General features: G+C 45.1%; 2 protein-coding genes across 3 annotated transcripts in view; both read left to right on the top strand.

The window, feature by feature from the left end:
* The window catches only part of YPEL2 (yippee like 2), a 46,792-nt gene extending 25,574 nt beyond the window's left edge, over positions 1 to 21,218 (top strand). The window contains exons 4-6 of one of the 2 annotated variants that reach the window (XM_014953180.1): positions 9,096 to 9,204; positions 10,622 to 13,850; positions 19,065 to 21,218. In XM_014953180.1, the coding sequence (XP_014808666.1) occupies positions 9,096 to 9,204; positions 10,622 to 10,711 (199 nt within the window). In that variant the 3' untranslated portion in view covers positions 10,712 to 13,850; positions 19,065 to 21,218. Of the gene's footprint in view, positions 1 to 8,255; positions 8,309 to 9,095; positions 9,205 to 10,621; positions 13,867 to 19,064 lie in introns of those variants that run through there. The other variant, XR_001413275.1, reaches the window with a different exon arrangement.
* On the top strand, positions 13,938 to 19,032 carry LOC106894364 (protein yippee-like 2). Its single transcript, XM_014952995.1, has 3 exons — positions 13,938 to 13,967; positions 14,169 to 14,330; positions 15,748 to 19,032. Exons 1-3 carry the CDS (start codon positions 13,938 to 13,940, stop codon positions 15,835 to 15,837), a joined length of 282 nt encoding a protein of 93 aa, XP_014808481.1. The 3' UTR covers positions 15,838 to 19,032.
* Positions 21,219 to 21,507: the final 289 nt, after the last annotated feature.

The following is a 21,507-nucleotide window of genomic DNA, read 5'->3' as shown; positions in this document are numbered from 1 at the left end:
GCTAATGGACAGTCGTACTGACACATGAATTAATAACTGGGAATTTAAATGGGTCAGGGATCCAGGAGCAAATGGGTATGTACAGTCTCTCTGCCTGGGAGCAACACAGCCCCGTTGGAGCGTTGGTGTCACCTTCGTGTTGTGCTGACGTGTGTTGGAGAACCGCTCCGATGAGCAGGACAGAGCCGCGTTTCATGGCTCGCTTCTGATGGGCTCGGGCATCTGTATGGTCCCGTTTGTTTTCCATCTTCCTGAGAGCATTGATGTTCTAGAGATAACGCCACAAAGGGTGTGCTGAATGTCCTCTTGTGGTTTGTGATACTTTTTTTTTTAGCATTTTTGGAAGTCTTGTGAACAGTGCTGATGTTTTTTTCATCTCGGCTCCTACAAATATGAAAAGATGGGAGAATCTCACTTACAAAAAAAAAAAAAGCCAAACAAACAAAAAACCCTATTCTGAGTCCTTATTTAAAAAAATAAAATGCAGCTACTACTTAAAATTGCCTGAATTTTGAGCCAAGCTGAGTATTTTAAGGATCGGGAGGGGGGAGGTTGGCATGTGGCACTGGAACACTTGGATTTCAGAGCACAGCAGGGTCTGTGATGTGAAAGCTGCCTGAGTGCTAAAGGGCTCTTGTAGGTTGGAGTAGGTCTGAAGATGGCTTTAGCTGGCAGTGATGGCTCATGTCTTTCAGTCTGTTTGGGAAGTCTGTCCTTCTGGTTGTGGCACAGAGGACTTAGACCCAGCTCACGCAGAGCTGCTTCTGCAACGTGAAACAGTTCCAAGGGGTAAAGGTTCTCCTCTTGCACACAAAGCAGGAGTTGATGCAAAAATGGGCAAAAATGGGATGTAGCAGAAGTGTGAGGTTTTTTAGTTACTGATAATTTGCTCTGTTACATTGACCTTTTCCCTGACGGCATCACCGTACAGAGAATTTATATCATGGGAGGCAGAGGTGGTGCCAGCGGGATGCCCTGCTGGTGTTTTTGCAGGTGTGTGTGTGTGTGTGCTCAGAGCTTTTGCCCTGTCTGGCTGCAGTCTCTCCCCACCTATCCTGTGCTGTGAAAGTGCTGAGTTAGTTCCTGTTAGGACAAAAGGCTCTTATCAGAAACGTGGCTCAGCCCTGCTCGTGTCCGGTGTGGAGGGAACCAGGGGGTTGAATGAACACCTGCTGCTGCCAGGAGGCAGAATAAAAAACTAATAACATCTCCTGTCAGAATTAAAAAAAAATAATATAAAAATCTTGTTACATCTTTCATCTTTCCAGTCTGTGCACTTTCCTTCTCACAGACTACGTAACCTGAGACAGAAACACAGTGTAAAACTGCTCAGATGTAGCTGTTCCTGGGATGAAACACGTCAGACTCATGAGTTATTCACTGTGTATTCACTCAGCAACATAAACTGCAGGGGAATAAGGCCATGCTGAATTAATTGAATTACTTCAGAGATGAGTTTGGTCCACTAATTCCATATCGACTTTGGGCTTTAAATAGCATTAAGGACCCACGTTAAAACTCAATTAAAACTCAGGACCGCAGTTAGAACAGGGTAAGGTCACATCTGTGCGTGGGGTGGAATAATGTAACTGGTTCCCTTGACATGGGTCTGTATCTCACATAATCGGCGCAAAATTGAATCTCGGTTTAATCAGATCATTTACTGTCCCTTCTGTGAGGAAGAACAAGGTGAAATTAATGAAGCCTGAGGAGGTCTCTGTAGTCTGCATGGATACAGGGACCAGCTAATTGAACTCCTGCTCCCTTGGGAAATACTTGAGAATGATGCAAGTAGATGGTTGAAATGGCTCGTGCTGTCTAGGGCAGCCCCCACAATCTGCAGCAGGTATTTTCATACTTCTATTTTTCCAACTTTCTTTCCACTGCACAGTGACTCATGAGTAACCTCCTCATAGAGTCATAGTACACCTAGTGCTGTTACCAGGCATAGTGGTTCCTCTAAACACATGGACTTACTTTTTTAATCAAATCATTATTACCGTAATTAGTAGGGCTTGAAAGGTGCCATTAAGGCAGAGCTTTCTGTGTGATACTGATTGTTAGGTGGGATAGCAGCTGATAGGGGTTGGGATTAATTACTAGAGGGAGCGGGATGAGCATGAGAAGCGCCTGTGTTTTAGAGCATATCTTTATAGGCAAACCTTTGTGTGCTTCAGTTGGATTGGCATCCCGCTTTGGTTGTACTTAAAGGTCTCCTCTCCCTATTCAGATTGTGTTTTATGAGAACATCTCATCCTTAGGTGTTCAAAGGCTAAATCGGCAGCAAGAATAGATAAATCCTACAGGCAGTGTTGTGGAAATGACTAGTAACTTAAAAAACAAACGTCGTAGATGTAGGTGGGAAGTAAGATGATAAAAGAGCTGTCTCTGAATAGGCGTTAGATGAATTTTTCTCCCACAGGCTTTGGTGCCTTTTAAACCCAGGAGTTCATGATACTGTTTTTCTTACTCACTGAATTGCTCTGTCCCAGTGGGGATATGACAAGCGCAGAAAACATGTTCTTTTTTGAAGACTCTGGATGGCTGTGGTCATTTGGCTTCTCCTGATGCTACCATTCCACGTTGCCTGGGACGTGCTGATGGCCAGTGATCCCTGGCAGTAGCTTTGGCCCTTCTTGTTCCTCTTTGCATCCTTGCAGTGAGAATTATTTGTAGCTTTCAAGAGCGTAGCGTGGAGGGGGCACACTCTGTTCCTTTTTCCCCTTGTACCTCTTTGGGACCAGTTGCTCTTTCATTTTTGTTTTATTGGCTTCTTAAACGGCTGCCAGCTGGATATAGGTGAGTGGGGGTGTTCAGCCCTGCAGTCTGCAGAGAACAAGCATCAGTATGGAGCCATTTAGTCCTGGCAACTGCTTCCTATTTGTTCCAGATGATTCCAGCCAGCTCTTTTTTTGTGTTTAGCCTATTGTCGAATGCCGTCACAAAGACTTGGGGTATTAATCCTATCATCTGTTCAGTGTGTGGAACTGCTGAGTGGGCTGCGCGCTGAATGAGAAGCTGTAGGTACCGGGGAGAAGGGATATGGTGCGTAGGCGTGTTTGGAGCACATTCAGAATTCATGCCTTTCCCTGGCTCTACTGATTGAATGTGAAAATTTCCCCCTGTGTCTCCAGCGGTCACCAGTAATGGGAATGTGCAAATGTGAAGGTCTGGTGGCAGTGGGAAGGCAGGTGGGACACGGAACAGGCTGCAGTGATGGAGGGACATAGCCCTCCTCTGCCTCCGTGGCTGTCTGCCTGCTGTTGTGCTGCTGAAGAAGGCTCTGAAGGAGTCATGCATCTTGCTCAGAGCAAACGGAACAGTAGATTCAGCTCTTCAGATTGAGGCCAGAATATAACAAATGGACTAAACCAAAATGACAGCTCCCAAGGTTGCGGGTGTTGAATATATAAGGATTCAGCTTTGAGGCTGGGTTTGCAGGCTGAGTCCATCTCTTAACGAGCAGAAAGTGGCTGCCACAAAGGAGCTGGCGTTTCTTAGATGCTGGCTGTGTGTTACGCTGCCTTCTGCGGCAGATCTGGTTTAACGGCGTCTGCGAAACCCAAACTCCCTCTCCTGCAGACTGTCTCTCGCTGGAGCTGCAGTTCTGCACTGTGGTTCCCTGCCAGCAAATTCAGTTTGAGAACTTGTTCTCCGAATGACTTGTGTCTGCCCCCATACTGTGATTATTAAGTAGTCTGTGTGATTGCCCTTTAAACTGGATCCGTGATATGGTACAAGGAGAAAAAGCTATTTCCCTCAACCCCCCCCCACCAAGTATTTGTTTTTAAAAAGAATGATTCCATAGATCTAATTTGGAATCAGCACAGCTGAGGGGGCCATAATGAGTGTCTGTAAATTGGGTGACAGGAACTTCTTAAACCAGAGCAGCTGCCAGAGGCATCTTAACATGGAGCTTCTGCTGTAACGAGAGACAGCTTTGGCAGGCGAGGATCTGCAGCCAAATAGCTGACTCCAGGCTGGTGGTTCCCCACCTGGGTCCTCAAATCAGCACTCCTCGGTCCCTGCAGCTTTTAGGTGCCTCCACGCTGAGCAGAGGAGCACCCAGGAGCGGGGAAGGTTTTTGAATGTGAGTAGTCAGGAGGAGAAAGCAGTTGTGCATTGCACATCTCAAAAGCATGTATTGTTTTTTTAGAGGGCTCAGGCAGGATGGGGAGGGAGAGCTTTGTTGCTGGCATATACAGATGTGTTTCCAGCCAGACATTGAGTGTTAGCAGTGCAGAGAAAAATATGTGCTTGGGCTTTCAGTGGGAAACAGCAACAAAAAAAAAAAAATCCTTTCCATTTCTTTCAGCTGGAAAGTGATGCCAGGAGCTGTTGTTTTAGAGAATGAGAAGTCTGGATTTATAAGCATGTGTGTGAGATACACCTTTGAATGTGTATCAAGGAAATTTACACAGAGAAAATGCATAGCATAGAGAGTAGGTCTTACTGCTGACTGTCACTGTTCAGGGAAAACCAAGCCTGTAGTGGAAATCTCTTTGTATGTTTCCTAAATAAATAAATAAAGCAAAGAACATCTGTTTGTGTATAAATAGATCTGTTTCTTCTGGTTTCATTGTGCCCACAGCATGTGCCAATTTCTTTGGAGGGCCAGAAGAGAAGGAAAGTCTTCAGGAAAATGTTGAGGTTACAACTCCCAGATAAAACCTGCCTGTGGTACCTTTATAAAGGTACAGTTGGCTTAGTCTTGCAGAGAGCAAACGTGCTGGTGAACTTGAGGTGGTTGCCAGACCTTTCTGGCTTCTTTTTATATGGTTTGCCAAATCCTTAGCTAGCTGGAGGGTGAACATTAAGACAGGCAGCAGCACTGAAAGCTAGGCAGTGGGATGTTGAAAAATTCTGCTTGGGCAGGGGATAATTAATGTGATTGTTTTTTTGCAGTGATTGCCCTTAGATCCCCTGAAGCGCTGGCTTGCGCTGGAAGGAAGGGCACCTCTGAAAGGATGCTACTGTCCCCTAGGAGTGGGCTGGAAGAGTGTCCACTGAGCCCCAAACACAAAGCTGATGGGTTTGGTTTTGTTGTTTATTAAAGACAGGCCTTTGTACAGCAGTAATGGAAAATCCTATTTCTGTACCAATAAAAACTTTGCTCCCATGGTTTGTTGTTATTGGCAAACTTAGTCACTTTGGTGTTTATGGAAAAGTATTTGCTGGGAAGGACTGGATGGTTAGCAAGCTTCATCTGCTTTCATTTTGCTTTGATGGCACACAAGCTGCTGTGGGACCTTCTGCTTCATCCCTGTACCCCATCCACAGCTCATCCTTCCAGGCTGCTATCCCTCCCTGCAGCGTGGACAGCCAATGTCCCTGCTCCTTGCTGCAACAAGGTAGAGTGTTGCCTGGGTCTGGCTTGGACTCTTCTTTCTGGCCTGGGGGGCAACAGTTCTGTCCCTGTTCCTACTTTACCACACAGGAGGCTGAAACAACACAGTGTATTGTGTAGAAGTCAGTCTACACCTAGTTGTGTGGGGTATCAGCCAGCTGACAATAACAATAATAAAGGACTTGAGTGCTGCAGAAGGATTAAAAGAAGCTTCTCTAATAAATGCAATTATACAAACGTGCTTGAGCCATGTGTCCTATTTAATTCCTGCCCAAGAAAAGAGGCATTCCTCAGGGCGCTGCTTTTGTCTGAGTGAAAGAGATATCTAAGTGCCTCAGGCATCCTCTCTGAATCCAGAGTGGCTCTTCTGTGCCTTGGGTGGCAACTAATACTGGGCTTCAGATTCCTCTGAAGAACAGCTATTCCCCCAGGACTGACTCACTATTTTTTTGCCAGGCAGTGACTTTATGCTTGGCAGAGCCCCTGCTGCCATGCAGACCTCACAGGCAGCATTCCTTGCTGGATGTGTTTCCCTGCCTGCAGTGCCCCGTGGCGTTGTGTTTGCCCACAGGGCTGCCTCTGCTCCCTGGTGAGGAGCCTTTTACATACATTCCTACAATTGGGGATTTTCTAGTGGGCCTTCATCACTTCTAGAGAGTACCTTGGCACCAAGAAGGGCCTCAGGCTAAACACTGTGACAGGCTGTACTTGTTCTCTTGTCTGAAGGACAGTTTTTAAATCACACCTTTAATGTGTTTTGTTGTCTCCTGCTGGTCAGTGAATTTCCCATCTCTGCCCTTCATGTGAACAGGACTCATGATGGAGAGAACATCTTCCAGGCTGTTACAGAGCTGCTTGCCGTTACCCCAGGCAGCATCCAAGAAATACTCTCTGGAGCTAATTAGTTGGTAGCTCAGCTCTGGCAATTAGGACCATTAGCTGGAAACAGAGGAGGCAGTTGATTCATGCAGATGTGTGTAGATATAAGAAATGGGGTCCAGATCCATCTGCATCCATCTGTTGGTTTTCAGGCATGGCTTTGACTTGACTTCTCTGTGAGGCAGCGGTTGGGCAGGCGTAGGGATGCATCCTTAGGGCTGGACTGATGGAAGGGGACAACCTGGGAAGCACAAGGACCTCTCAGAGGTTGCTTTATGTGCTGCTCCAGGGTCAGATCACCCTTAAATGACCAGTGTTAGTGGGCCAGGGATGTTAAACCTTGAATGTTTTTCTCTTTCCCTCAAAGCTCTTTCTCCCTCCTTTTCCAAGTATTTAATCTGAAATCGTTGCTCATCTGTAGAAGCTGAAGTTTTAAGAAAACCATTAAATATTCCAAGGTTCCTGGTAAGGTGCAATGTGAAGGATTAAATGGTCCAGAAAAGCTGCTCTTTGGCTTTCCCAGCTCCTTGCCCCTCAGTGCATACATTCCCTGAGGTATCTCATAAGGTTACTTGCGTGCAGAGAGTGACTGTGCCTTGCTCATAAGCACCAAATGTTTAATTCAGTGTGTGCTTGTCAAAGTACATTAAAAATGCAGGTAGCACTTGCTATGTGTGAGCCAGCTCCTGGAAGGGAGGCACTGGCACAGGGTAACGTTACGGCCTTGTCACAAGTGGATCCTGCTGGCTCTCAGAAGTGTCCTGCCTACCTGCAGTGTCCCACCGGGCTGCTCCTGCCCTGCTCTCCTCCAAATCCTGCCTTTTCATGGTGATGCTTAAAGATCCCAAGGAAAGGTGGAGCAGAGAGGATGTGCCATGACCAGTGATTATCTGGTGTGGTTTTGCTACTATGTGGTTCTCTCTTGTCCGCCTTTATCTCTGTCCAGTTGTATCTCATCCTGTGTTTAGATCAGTCCTGAAGATCTCCCTGGCATCAGTGGGAATGTGAAGGCTTGCAGACACCTCCCCAAGGTTAAGGTCTTCTGTAAAACCACTAGAGTAGGGGTTGTATTTGAGTGCACAAATAGGTCCCAGTCTCTTGGTTTGGGGCTCAGTGTCCATCTGTGCAGCTTCCCAAGGGGAATTCGCGTGCTGTCAAGTGCAGCAGCCGTGTTTGAGAACTGGCAGTGCAATGGGAAGCCTCCGGGAGCACCTTGTTTTTAGAAAAGAGATTGAAATCGATATTTGGCAGCCAGGCTGCATGAGGTAAGGTTGAGGCAGCAGTGAGAAATTCATAAACAGAACGTAAAGGGTGAAAGCGGACAGTGCTGGGATATAAGAGAGAAAACAGCTTCACTCTTGAAAAAAAAGTACATTGGGCTTGTACAGCACTGGAAGTGCTGGTAGTACCAGGTGAAGTTCCCAGTGGGCTGCTGGTGTGCCTCCTGAAATGGGCAGGCCTTAGGGCTGGAGGCAGCTGCTCCCTTCTTCCCATCTGTGGGACAAGACCTCTGTTCATCAGTGCTCATCTCCTCACGTTTTGCTTTGTGCTCCTTCCATCTCGAAGGCTGTAACGATGTGCGTTTCTCCAGCCCTGGCTGACAGTTGCTATAACTACCACTGATGCAGTTGGGGAGGGCAGGTCCTGGTTTAGCCTGATTTCTACCACCCAGCCAACTGAGTCTTGTTTTCTTGCCTTTCAGTCCTTTCAAGGAAGCCAAGGACGAGCATACCTCTTCAACTCAGTGTGAGTATAACTTTGTACACATCACCTCTGCATCTCTTGCGATAGAATTAATTAAGAAAACCCTTGTGAAGAAGAAAACCAAAAGGATAGTCCTCCTTTAGAAAGCTTCTGCCTGAGACTTGGGAGCTTACTGAAAATGCTTGGAGAAAGAGATATCACCTCTGCATCTCTTGCGATAGAATTAAGAAAACCCTCGTGAAGAAAAGAAACAAAAGGATAGTCCTCCTTTAGAAAACCTCTGCCTGAGACTTGGGAGCTTGCTGAAAATGCTTGGAGAAAGAGACCCTTTCAGTCCTTTCAAGGAAGCCAAGGACGAGCATACCTCTTCAACTCAGTGTGAGTATAACTTTGTACACATCACCTCTGCATCTCTTGCGATAGAATTAATTAAGAAAACCCTTGTGAAGAAGAAAACCAAAAGGATAGTCCTCCTTTAGAAAGCTTCTGCCTGAGACTTGGGAGCTTACTGAAAATGCTTGGAGAAAGAGATGTGTAACAGCAATGATTCATATTTGATTTTATGTTGAGGTTTCAGATAAGGAGCTAAGAGAAGGTGGTTTTTCATCATCTCATTGAGAAATAAGATCTAACAGCTGAGTCATTCTCTTCTGAGAGAATGCAGTTGGACCAAAGAGTCAAAGTTTTGTAAATGTAGAGAGTAAATAATATCTAAATGCGAACTTTTTAGAGCTAGCATAAAAAATAAGTATAATTTTCCCAATAACTGCAAACAGTTTTGGTGAGATCACTGCTAGGATGTCTTTCAGAAGAACTGATTTCAGTTACATTTTTCAAGTTTCCATTTGGGAAAGTAAAAGTACCATTTTATCAATTTGAAAACGAAAATCTTCCTCAAATGCATAATTAGTGCAATTTACTAGAATATTATTAATCTCCTGTCCAAAGCTTTATAGAATTTTTAGTTGAATAAAAATTCTGTTTCACCTTTTCATTCTGTTCAGGAGCTGCAAGAGGTCTTTGTTTTGGTCACAGCTGTGGTACTCAGTATCCTGAACCTCCTGCTTGCGTTTTTAAATTCTGCCATGAAATGGCTGTCACCTTCATTGTAGCATCGTGCTGTGGAAAGACACACTAACAGGGAGCATCTCTCCTTTTTCCCCAGAGTTAATGTGGGTTGTGGCCCTGCAGAGGAGCGGGTGTTATTAACAGGATTACATGCGGTTGCAGATATTTACTGTGAAAACTGCAAAACCACACTGGGTTGGAAATATGTGAGTATTGGTACCATTTGTTTTTCCTGTGTACACCTTTGCTCCGGCCCTTTCTGCAGGTGTGGGTATGGTAACGTGGTCTTGTGGAAAGACCATTAACTTGGGAACCAGAAACGTGGGTCTTTAGCCACATGTTTTTTCCTTTTTGTTATATTTCCATTTTCCCTCCTGTTTTGGGTTTGTTGCATCCATTCAAAGCAGGAGCTCTTTGCGGATAATGTATTGTCTTACTAAGAATATACACTGTGAGCCTGGTTTTGGTGGGTGTCCCTTAGTGATACTTAACATAAATGAGGATAACTTCAATCGATCGTGTGGTTCTATTGTCTTTTTTTTCCCCAGATGATACGAGAGTAATAGAATGATCCATATATTGTTAATCCTGTGTCCTTCCCACTGGAAATGCTATTGAACATGAGTTAATCTGTTTGCTGTCTGTTGCTCTTCATAAATTCAATTACCTTCAAATAAAGGCTTATGCTACATCCTAATTTCTGCTTCAGGAGGCACGCAGCGTATTTGTTTGTCAAAACATTTTGACCAGTGTCTAAACAAAACATATATTGTATCTGTGGCCTCTGGACAGAAATATTCTTTAATAAACCAGTTGAAAGGCTATAAAAAGGAAAGCATCAAAAATTGATGTAGTAGGAATTCATGCAGAAACACAGCATGGATCTCGCAAATGGAGAAGGACACTAAGTACATAGAGTTTATTGTGAAACAAAATACAAAATGTTATAAATATAGCAGTAAGTCCAAGCCTCTCCAGCAACAGAATTATGTTATTTCAGATGAATTACATGCAGGCAAACAGCACACCTGACAGAGATGAACTACTTGTCAGGGTGCAGCCTCCATAATGGAGTCCCTCCTTGTTAGGGATCCCACAGAATTCCTGACTCGTTGATCCTGCAGGGCTGAAGCACCGTGTGTTTCTGTAGCTGCAGGACACACCTGTGGAGAGTGGGTCCTTCTCAGCCCTTTGCTCCATTTCCACATGAAGTTTACCATAATCCGTCTCGTTCCCAGCAGTAGTGCTTTTACAGCAGGATTCATCAGAGGAACATCTGCGTTCTTAACAAACATTAATAAATTCTCAGACCACTAGAAATAGGTGGGTTTTATCACCGATGATTCCTAAAGTGTGGCTCAAGGAGCCATTCACCTTCAAAAAGCTGCATGTTTACATGGTGCTGATTGTTCTGTTTTTCCAGCCTGTAAAGGCAGCTAGAAGCAGGATTTAAGATTCTTCCAACATAATTTTCCTTAAAGCCAGCAGGAGGACCTGCAGTTGGGCTGTTCTACTCTGTAGACAGGGCTAAGATGTACCAGCATCCCCAGATCTGAAATGTAACTGCGACTTTACCTTCAGATACCATCTTGATCTCATTCCTTCTCCTCTTTTTTTTTTTAGGAACACGCTTTTGAAAGCAGCCAGAAGTATAAAGAAGGCAAATACATCATTGAACTAGCTCACATGATCAAGGATAATGGCTGGGATTGAATGGAAAGAGCCCAGCCCTACCAGCGTGTAAGAGAATGCCATCCAACCGAACATTATATCCAAGAGTGAGAGAGTGACTGAACGCTTGGTTCCATGCATTTAGAGGCTCTGCAATTTGGGAGCATCTTCACACCCTTCTCCATCTTTATTGGTGACTGGCCTCTAAATTTCTGTCTCTCTGTCTCTTTGCTTTGTATCTGTTTGTGAGTTGACCCTGGCTGCTTCTCTCTCTGTTCTGGCGTTGGCTAAGAGAATGCACCGAATGCCCGACAGCCATTCCATGTTGACGAATGTTTAAGTACAAACTGAAGTTGGCTCTGTGGTGGCATTTGATCAGAAGGTCTCGGTGCGGGAGGAAGACACGAGTTTTTGGGCAGGAGAAGGTGATAGGGGGTGGGGAGTGGGCCCAAAGGGAAGTCATCAGAAGTCGAAACTGTACTTCTCCTTTAAGTCCTGGTTAACCAAGGCTTGAAACTATCTACTTGTCTAAATGGACAGAAAAATACCTCACGGCTGCGTTCTCTCCGAATCGTAAAACCGCTGCTCCACCGTTGGAGCTTCAGTCTAAGCCGGCTGAGCACAAGTCGTAAGCAGTTCCCCCCGCAAGCTAATTGCAAATCTGTGTTTTGTTTGCTGTTTATGAACTTGTTGTCTTGGGGGGGGGGAGGGGGGGACACACACGACCTGAAGGTTGGAGAGATTCCCTGCCTCTCCTTTTTCTCGCTGTTTCAGGGTAGGTAGGCCGAACATCCCAACAGAGCACAGCTGTGGGGAGCATCCTCACAGCTGGAGAAACCAAATCCTGACTCTTGAGCCCTTTCAGAGAGGAGGAGAAAACCGCTTAAGGCACGATGGGGCTGGAGCTGCAGCTTAGAAGAGATGACAGGTGAAAAAAAAGGCACGTGATAGGCAAGGAAGAGGAAATTACGTAGAGGAGGACGGGGACAAACTTAGTAAAGCAGGGTACCCCTTGATTTCTCAGCCTCCACTGAGCATCCTTGGGGGTCTTTTACCAATCCTTTACAAGCACGAGTAAGAAAATGCTGTTACAGAATCTTTTTCTTAAATCCCAGGCCCCAGCCATCAGCTCTGCTCGTGGAGCCTGGCAGAGCAATGGTGCGAGAGTGGGGAGAGGAGGGAGCAGAGGAGCCTGGCGGTTGTATTGCACAGGTGGATATTTCAAGCCATGAGGTATCCTCCCCAAAACCTTCCCCGCTTTTCCCAGCCCCAGAAGCCTGTTGCAGGCACGGGGGGAATGGGAAAGAAAAAAAAACACAACTAAACATCTTCCCCCTACCCCTGAAATTGTCTTTGCCTTGGAGTTTAAAGGGGAGGGGTAGATGTGGGCATCATAACTGCAAGGGACAAGTCCTTCCCATTTTAAGTTTTTAATTTTAATTATTGTGGACCTTCCCGAAGTGGTTGGTGAGGAAGGGGCATCGAGTGTGAGAGGGGAGCTGCGTTAGACGTAAATGACAATGTGAAGTTTGCTCTGCAACAGTCCAGCCAGTATCTGGTGCATAACTCAAAGACTATTTAACGGAATTAGTTTTATTTCTCTGAGTGAATTTTATTTTTGTTTGTGGAATTCTTTCAAGTAGGTTAATCCACTGGGGGAAAATCTTTCTTAATCCAGAAGGAAAGAGTATTGTGCAGGGGTTTGTAACTCCTTATGAAACCCAAGCTTTGGAGCTGTAATCTGTTGTCACTTGCCCCCACCCTCAAGATACTCTCAGTTTGCTGTGGGACTGGGACGGGGGGCTGGTGGTGAGAAAGTCATTTGCTGATAAACGAAGGGGATGTGAGCAGAGACGCTACTTATGGATCAGGGTGGACCTTCCATGTTGGCTCTTTGTGTGGAAACCCAAACCTGATGGCCCATCTAAGCAAAGGCTGGTTTTCCTCTTGAGCTGCTGTTCTTTACAACCTTGGAGAGGGAGGTGAGGTGGGGTCTGGCCACGGTTCCTGCCTGGATGAGGTTGGCTGGGTTTGTGGCTGGTCTGCTGGGAGGTGGCTTCTGCCTTCACCCTGTCTGCTCTGGCTGCGTAACAGCTGCTTCAGCTTTCATTTCTGATCGTCTTGCTTCCATCATCCGCATTCCCTTCAGGGATAAAAATCCAGTAGAAATCAAAAACTCTACAGCAGGCACTATCTTGTTGGCTTTGGCAGTGGCCTGGTCCCATTTTCCTGACCTTTGGCTGGTGATCCATGGCAATTCATTAGGTTTTGGCTAGTGGGAAGTAATCTGCAATTCTTTGAAGAGCTCTCCAGTCTCCCCAGATACATAGCATTTAAAGGGCTTCGTTTGGAGCTGGGAGAAGTAAGGGAGAATCCCAAATGATTAATATGAGAGAACTCCAAATCATTAATATGAGAGAACCCCAAATCATTAATATGAGGTTAAGAAAAAAGAGCACACAGGGGCTCCTGGGTTTATGTTGGTATTTAGAGTGATTGCCTTTAAAAAGCGATATAAAAGGCAGGCCTGTCTAGAGGACTGCTCTCAAAAATAAGAACAGTTACTCCAGGGAGCTACCAGATGTGTTTTTATCCATCTATTTGGGACAGGAAAGGATGATGATCCATCAGATTGGGCTGTTTTTAACTGTTCACAGAGGTTACGCTTTTAATGGCAACCAGTCTAAGCCCAAATATGGCAAGATCTTAATCTGGTTTTAATTGGTTTTGTCCCATCAGCATCCACAGACTCATACTTGCTGAGAATCTGGCCTCAAGCCCTGATACGAAAATAATATGTGTGCCTGTGAATGTCCCCAACACCCAGAGAATTATCTCTAGAGTGACTTTAATCCACTGGACAGGGAGATTAGGAAAAATGGGTTTGTGAGGCTCATTGGCGTTTGTTCTCTGCTGTGTGTCCATTAAATATGAAGTACTTCTCAGTCTGCTGCTAACTCCTCTGTGACTCGCTGTATTAAGCCACGTGACAGTATTGGGAGCTGGTGACCAGGCAGGGTGATGAGATCTACGTGCCGGTGGCTACCACAATCAGCCCAGGCTAAATTGGTGACTGGGTAGAGTGATATATTCCAAGCATAACCAAAGAACCTCACTCTCTGCATCCCTCTGCTCCTGGGAGTTGAGTGTAGCCCGTTCGTTAGTGACTGGGGTGAGCAAGGTGGGACAGTTGGAGATGTGGCGATTTCAGTTACATTTTTCAAGTTTCCATTTGGGAAAGTAAAAGTACCATTTTATCAATTTGAAAATGAAAATCTTCCTCAAATGCATAATTAGTGCAATTTACTAGAATATTATTAATCTTCTGTCCAAAGCTTTATAGAATTTTTAGTTGAATAAAAATTCTGTTTCACCTTTTCATTCTGTTCAGGAGCTGCAAGAGGTCTTTGTTTTGGTCACAGCTGTGGTACTCAGTATCCTGAACCTCCTGCTTGCGTTTTTAAATTCTGCCATGAAATGGCTGTCACCTTCATTGTAGCATCGTGCTGTGGAAAGACACACTAACAGGGAGCATCTCTCCTTTTTCCCCAGAGTTAATGTGGGTTGTGGCCCTGCAGAGGAGCGGGTGTTATTAACAGGATTACATGCGGTTGCAGATATTTACTGTGAAAACTGCAAAACCACACTGGGTTGGAAATATGTGAGTATTGGTACCATTTGTTTTTCCTGTGTACACCTTTGCTCCGGCCCTTTCTGCAGGTGTGGGTATGGTAACGTGGTCTTGTGGAAAGACCATTAACTTGGGAACCAGAAACGTGGGTCTTTAGCCACATGTTTTTTCCTTTTTGTTATATTTCCATTTTCCCTCCTGTTTTGGGTTTGTTGCATCCATTCAAAGCAGGAGCTCTTTGCGGATAATGTATTGTCTTACTAAGAATATACACTGTGAGCCTGGTTTTGGTGGGTGTCCCTTAGTGATACTTAACATAAATGAGGATAACTTCAATCGATCGTGTGGTTCTATTGTCTTTTTTTTCCCCAGATGATACGAGAGTAATAGAATGATCCATATATTGTTAATCCTGTGTCCTTCCCACTGGAAATGCTATTGAACATGAGTTAATCTGTTTGCTGTCTGTTGCTCTTCATAAATTCAATTACCTTCAAATAAAGGCTTATGCTACATCCTAATTTCTGCTTCAGGAGGCACGCAGCGTATTTGTTTGTCAAAACATTTTGACCAGTGTCTAAACAAAACATATATTGTATCTGTGGCCTCTGGACAGAAATATTCTTTAATAAACCAGTTGAAAGGCTATAAAAAGGAAAGCATCAAAAATTGATGTAGTAGGAATTCATGCAGAAACACAGCATGGATCTCGCAAATGGAGAAGGACACTAAGTACATAGAGTTTATTGTGAAACAAAATACAAAATGTTATAAATATAGCAGTAAGTCCAAGCCTCTCCAGCAACAGAATTATGTTATTTCAGATGAATTACATGCAGGCAAACAGCACACCTGACAGAGATGAACTACTTGTCAGGGTGCAGCCTCCATAATGGAGTCCCTCCTTGTTAGGGATCCCACAGAATTCCTGACTCGTTGATCCTGCAGGGCTGAAGCACCGTGTGTTTCTGTAGCTGCAGGACACACCTGTGGAGAGTGGGTCCTTCTCAGCCCTTTGCTCCATTTCCACATGAAGTTTACCATAATCCGTCTCGTTCCCAGCAGTAGTGCTTTTACAGCAGGATTCATCAGAGGAACATCTGCGTTCTTAACAAACATTAATAAATTCTCAGACCACTAGAAATAGGTGGGTTTTATCACCGATGATTCCTAAAGTGTGGCTCAAGGAGCCATTCACCTTCAAAAAGCTGCATGTTTACATGGTGCTGATTGTTCTGTTTTTCCAGCCTGTAAAGGCAGCTAGAAGCAGGATTTAAGATTCTTCCAACATAATTTTCCTTAAAGCCAGCAGGAGGACCTGCAGTTGGGCTGTTCTACTCTGTAGACAGGGCTAAGATGTACCAGCATCCCCAGATCTGAAATGTAACTGCGACTTTACCTTCAGATACCATCTTGATCTCATTCCTTCTCCTCTTTTTTTTTTTAGGAACACGCTTTTGAAAGCAGCCAGAAGTATAAAGAAGGCAAATACATCATTGAACTAGCTCACATGATCAAGGATAATGGCTGGGATTGAATGGAAAGAGCCCAGCCCTACCAGCGTGTAAGAGAATGCCATCCAACCGAACATTATATCCAAGAGTGAGAGAGTGACTGAACGCTTGGTTCCATGCATTTAGAGGCTCTGCAATTTGGGAGCATCTTCACACCCTTCTCCATCTTTATTGGTGACTGGCCTCTAAATTTCTGTCTCTCTGTCTCTTTGCTTTGTATCTGTTTGTGAGTTGACCCTGGCTGCTTCTCTCTCTGTTCTGGCGTTGGCTAAGAGAATGCACCGAATGCCCGACAGCCATTCCATGTTGACGAATGTTTAAGTACAAACTGAAGTTGGCTCTGTGGTGGCATTTGATCAGAAGGTCTCGGTGCGGGAGGAAGACACGAGTTTTTGGGCAGGAGAAGGTGATAGGGGGTGGGGAGTGGGCCCAAAGGGAAGTCATCAGAAGTCGAAACTGTACTTCTCCTTTAAGTCCTGGTTAACCAAGGCTTGAAACTATCTACTTGTCTAAATGGACAGAAAAATACCTCACGGCTGCGTTCTCTCCGAATCGTAAAACCGCTGCTCCACCGTTGGAGCTTCAGTCTAAGCCGGCTGAGCACAAGTCGTAAGCAGTTCCCCCCGCAAGCTAATTGCAAATCTGTGTTTTGTTTGCTGTTTATGAACTTGTTGTCTTGGGGGGGGGGAGGGGGGGACACACACGACCTGAAGGTTGGAGAGATTCCCTGCCTCTCCTTTTTCTCGCTGTTTCAGGGTAGGTAGGCCGAACATCCCAACAGAGCACAGCTGTGGGGAGCATCCTCACAGCTGGAGAAACCAAATCCTGACTCTTGAGCCCTTTCAGAGAGGAGGAGAAAACCGCTTAAGGCACGATGGGGCTGGAGCTGCAGCTTAGAAGAGATGACAGGTGAAAAAAAAGGCACGTGATAGGCAAGGAAGAGGAAATTACGTAGAGGAGGACGGGGACAAACTTAGTAAAGCAGGGTACCCCTTGATTTCTCAGCCTCCACTGAGCATCCTTGGGGGTCTTTTACCAATCCTTTACAAGCACGAGTAAGAAAATGCTGTTACAGAATCTTTTTCTTAAATCCCAGGCCCCAGCCATCAGCTCTGCTCGTGGAGCCTGGCAGAGCAATGGTGCGAGAGTGGGGAGAGGAGGGAGCAGAGGAGCCTGGCGGTTGTATTGCACAGGTGGATATTTCAAGCCATGAGGTATCCTCCCCAAAACCTTCCCCGCTTTTCCCAGCCCCAGAAGCCTGTTGCAGGCACGGGGGGAATGGGAAAGAAAAAAAAACACAACTAAACATCTTCCCCCTACCCCTGAAATTGTCTTTGCCTTGGAGTTTAAAGGGGAGGGGTAGATGTGGGCATCATAACTGCAAGGGACAAGTCCTTCCCATTTTAAGTTTTTAATTTTAATTATTGTGGACCTTCCCGAAGTGGTTGGTGAGGAAGGGGCATCGAGTGTGAGAGGGGAGCTGCGTTAGACGTAAATGACAATGTGAAGTTTGCTCTGCAACAGTCCAGCCAGTATCTGGTGCATAACTCAAAGACTATTTAACGGAATTAGTTTTATTTCTCTGAGTGAATTTTATTTTTGTTTGTGGAATTCTTTCAAGTAGGTTAATCCACTGGGGGAAAATCTTTCTTAATCCAGAAGGAAAGAGTATTGTGCAGGGGTTTGTAACTCCTTATGAAACCCAAGCTTTGGAGCTGTAATCTGTTGTCACTTGCCCCCACCCTCAAGATACTCTCAGTTTGCTGTGGGACTGGGACGGGGGGCTGGTGGTGAGAAAGTCATTTGCTGATAAACGAAGGGGATGTGAGCAGAGACGCTACTTATGGATCAGGGTGGACCTTCCATGTTGGCTCTTTGTGTGGAAACCCAAACCTGATGGCCCATCTAAGCAAAGGCTGGTTTTCCTCTTGAGCTGCTGTTCTTTACAACCTTGGAGAGGGAGGTGAGGTGGGGTCTGGCCACGGTTCCTGCCTGGATGAGGTTGGCTGGGTTTGTGGCTGGTCTGCTGGGAGGTGGCTTCTGCCTTCACCCTGTCTGCTCTGGCTGCGTAACAGCTGCTTCAGCTTTCATTTCTGATCGTCTTGCTTCCATCATCCGCATTCCCTTCAGGGATAAAAATCCAGTAGAAATCAAAAACTCTACAGCAGGCACTATCTTGTTGGCTTTGGCAGTGGCCTGGTCCCATTTTCCTGACCTTTGGCTGGTGATCCATGGCAATTCATTAGGTTTTGGCTAGTGGGAAGTAATCTGCAATTCTTTGAAGAGCTCTCCAGTCTCCCCAGATACATAGCATTTAAAGGGCTTCGTTTGGAGCTGGGAGAAGTAAGGGAGAATCCCAAATGATTAATATGAGAGAACTCCAAATCATTAATATGAGAGAACCCCAAATCATTAATATGAGGTTAAGAAAAAAGAGCACACAGGGGCTCCTGGGTTTATGTTGGTATTTAGAGTGATTGCCTTTAAAAAGCGATATAAAAGGCAGGCCTGTCTAGAGGACTGCTCTCAAAAATAAGAACAGTTACTCCAGGGAGCTACCAGATGTGTTTTTATCCATCTATTTGGGACAGGAAAGGATGATGATCCATCAGATTGGGCTGTTTTTAACTGTTCACAGAGGTTACGCTTTTAATGGCAACCAGTCTAAGCCCAAATATGGCAAGATCTTAATCTGGTTTTAATTGGTTTTGTCCCATCAGCATCCACAGACTCATACTTGCTGAGAATCTGGCCTCAAGCCCTGATACGAAAATAATATGTGTGCCTGTGAATGTCCCCAACACCCAGAGAATTATCTCTAGAGTGACTTTAATCCACTGGACAGGGAGATTAGGAAAAATGGGTTTGTGAGGCTCATTGGCGTTTGTTCTCTGCTGTGTGTCCATTAAATATGAAGTACTTCTCAGTCTGCTGCTAACTCCTCTGTGACTCGCTGTATTAAGCCACGTGACAGTATTGGGAGCTGGTGACCAGGCAGGGTGATGAGATCTACGTGCCGGTGGCTACCACAATCAGCCCAGGCTAAATTGGTGACTGGGTAGAGTGATATATTCCAAGCATAACCAAAGAACCTCACTCTCTGCATCCCTCTGCTCCTGGGAGTTGAGTGTAGCCCGTTCGTTAGTGACTGGGGTGAGCAAGGTGGGACAGTTGGAGATGTGGCCCATGGAAACTGCCTCCTTGGGCAGCCACCAAGCACCCACGTTCGTTAGTGACTGGGGTGAGCAAGGTGGGACAGTTGGAGATGTGGCCCATGGAAACTGCCTCCTTGGGCAGCCACGGAGCGCCCGTGGTGCTGCTTTCTGTAGGTGGGATCCTCAAGAAAACATGATCAGGAGTGAGTTCTGCTCCTTATTTAACGTGGCAGCCTCTCCTCTGGCAAGCTGCGTGCACCCTCGAGTTTACATCACCCCCCTCTGCCCCAAAGCCCAGACTTGAGTAAGTTTTAAATTGTTTTGCTCTGGTGGATTTGTCTGGTGTGAAATCTTGATCCCTGTAATAAATATTCAGATGGTAATATATACAAAGCAGGAAAAAAAAAGAAAACAAACATTATCTTGTGAAATATACTTTTGTAAATAATATTTAATTTTTTTAAAAAAATAATATATTTGGTGCTGTTTTCTCAGAGCCCCTCCCTGAGAGCACTTTTTTGTTGTTTATAAATAATACTGTTTCCTTCTGTATTTGTTGGAAAATATGTTTAAAGGGAAACAAAAATCATATATATATGTTGTCCTCTTTAAGTCGATCCATTTCTCCTCTGGACGGGGCGGGAGAGGGGAGTCCCTCCTGCTTCCATCTGGCAGAGTTGGTCTCTGGTGCAGGGTTAGGGACGGGAGCCCAGGGTCCAGGGCTGACGTGTGGGGCAGGAAGGAGTCCCAGGCTCTTGGGGAGACCTCCAGGAGGTCCCCTCTGGTGGCCTGAGCCCCCCTGTCAGCTCACAGTGAGTCCCACAAAAGCTGGTGGGGCTCCATCTGAGAACGGCTTCTCCAGGGAGATCTGGTTTGTAGGGTCCAGGCCTGAAATTTTCTCTTGCACCAGTATTGGCTGGAGTGAAGTAGATACTGAGACGTAGGAGACAGGATTGAATAGAAGCTGCAACCTCTGAGTCGCTGTTTCCAGTTGCTTGGGGGCAGCAGGGATGGAGGATGGAGATTTCTAACTAGTTGTCGTTTTTAAACTAAAACATAAGTCTTTGGACAGGGATCCTGGTTTTCTTTTGGGGTTTTTTTTGTTGTTTTGTGTTTTTGTTTGTTTTTGTTTTTTTTTAAACCAGGCTGCTACATAACAAATTCAAGTAAAAGTTTACCTCTCTGGCAGTAAAGTTTTTTTTTTTTTCGTTTTTCTTTCTGTCTTCAACCTCCCCCCTTCTCCCCCTTCTTCGTTTTTAATTCATTGGGTCTCTTGTTAATCCCAAAGTGGACCAACAGCACAAACCACTGGACTGTGTTTTGCTGAGCGAGGAGCTGTTTTCAGCGCTGAGTAACCGTTGCACGCTCTTTAGTTCTCTTGTTTTTGGTGCACACGACTTCAAAAATACCACAGGATAGAAACCCCTGCGAACGAAATCTGTTGTTCTTGTGATGATCAAGTGAGAGTTCTCTCTGTGTGTGCATTTTTCTAACTGGTATGTGAGAGTGTGTCAATCATGCATTTCACTGCACTTCCTTGTTTCGGGAGGAGCGTCGCGTTTCCGAGTGAACCAGTCCTTGGATGAAGCTGTGACACCCAAAGACCCCGGTGGGTGAAGAGATCGGCGAGAACCAGAGCTCAGCTCAGTGGGAAGGAGCTTTTCTCACCAGGTGAGAAGCCTCAGAAATCAAATGCTCAGAAACAAAATTAACGTTAGACGTAGATTTCGCAGAATCCTGTTTAAAAAGAGTAAGCGGAAGAGGGGAAAGAAAAATCATCTTGAATTCAGAAAAAAAAAAAAAGAAGTAAAAAATCAACACATTTAAATGCAAGCAGAATGGCATTGTGTAAGGTACAACCACAAATAAGCTATTCTCATCGTTACGAACTGTATGTATCCTTTGTTTTGTTTTTCATGAGGAAATGGGAATGCTTTCCCCACTGACAAAACTGAAGGACGATATTTCCGATACCAGCCTGTCTATCGATGCTCTCGTGTTTACAAATTGTGTATACTTTTATTTCTTTGATCTTGTTTTAATTATTATTTTTTTTTTTTGGCATATTCTTTCAGGTCATTTGCTTCAGTAATAAATGCAATTGTTTGTTTTCAAATAATTGGTTGCCACCTTTTCATGTATTTGTACATTGTATATAGTTCTTCAGTATTAGAGGGAGGCGTATTGTTTGTCATATTTACAATATGTGTTGGTGCTCATTTGAGAAAATAAAATTTTCAAGTACTAAACCTGCTGGTCCACGTTTCTGATTCGACCTCCTACACTGTGTGCCCATTGGAGGCAGAAAAATTTGGTCATTCAAGAAAAGTTACGTTTAGCTTGAAAAATAGTCAAATTATGCTCTTTTCCAATAGCTGGGAGCCCGGAGCAGTCACTGATGGGCACTTGAGTCACTTCAGCACGTGGAGGCTGCAGTCACGGGCAGGGATCCCGCCGGGCAGAGCCAAAAGATGATCCCTGGCCCCTGAAGTCTCGGGTTGAGCACGAGAGGAAACCCCAAACTGAGCAGGAGGAAAC

This window comes from Calidris pugnax, unplaced genomic scaffold (assembly GCF_001431845.1).
Source record: "Calidris pugnax isolate Ruff unplaced genomic scaffold, ASM143184v1 scaffold133, whole genome shotgun sequence".
Lineage (NCBI taxonomy): Eukaryota > Metazoa > Chordata > Aves > Charadriiformes > Scolopacidae > Calidris > Calidris pugnax.
This window is presented reverse-complemented; position numbering and strand designations above follow the sequence as displayed.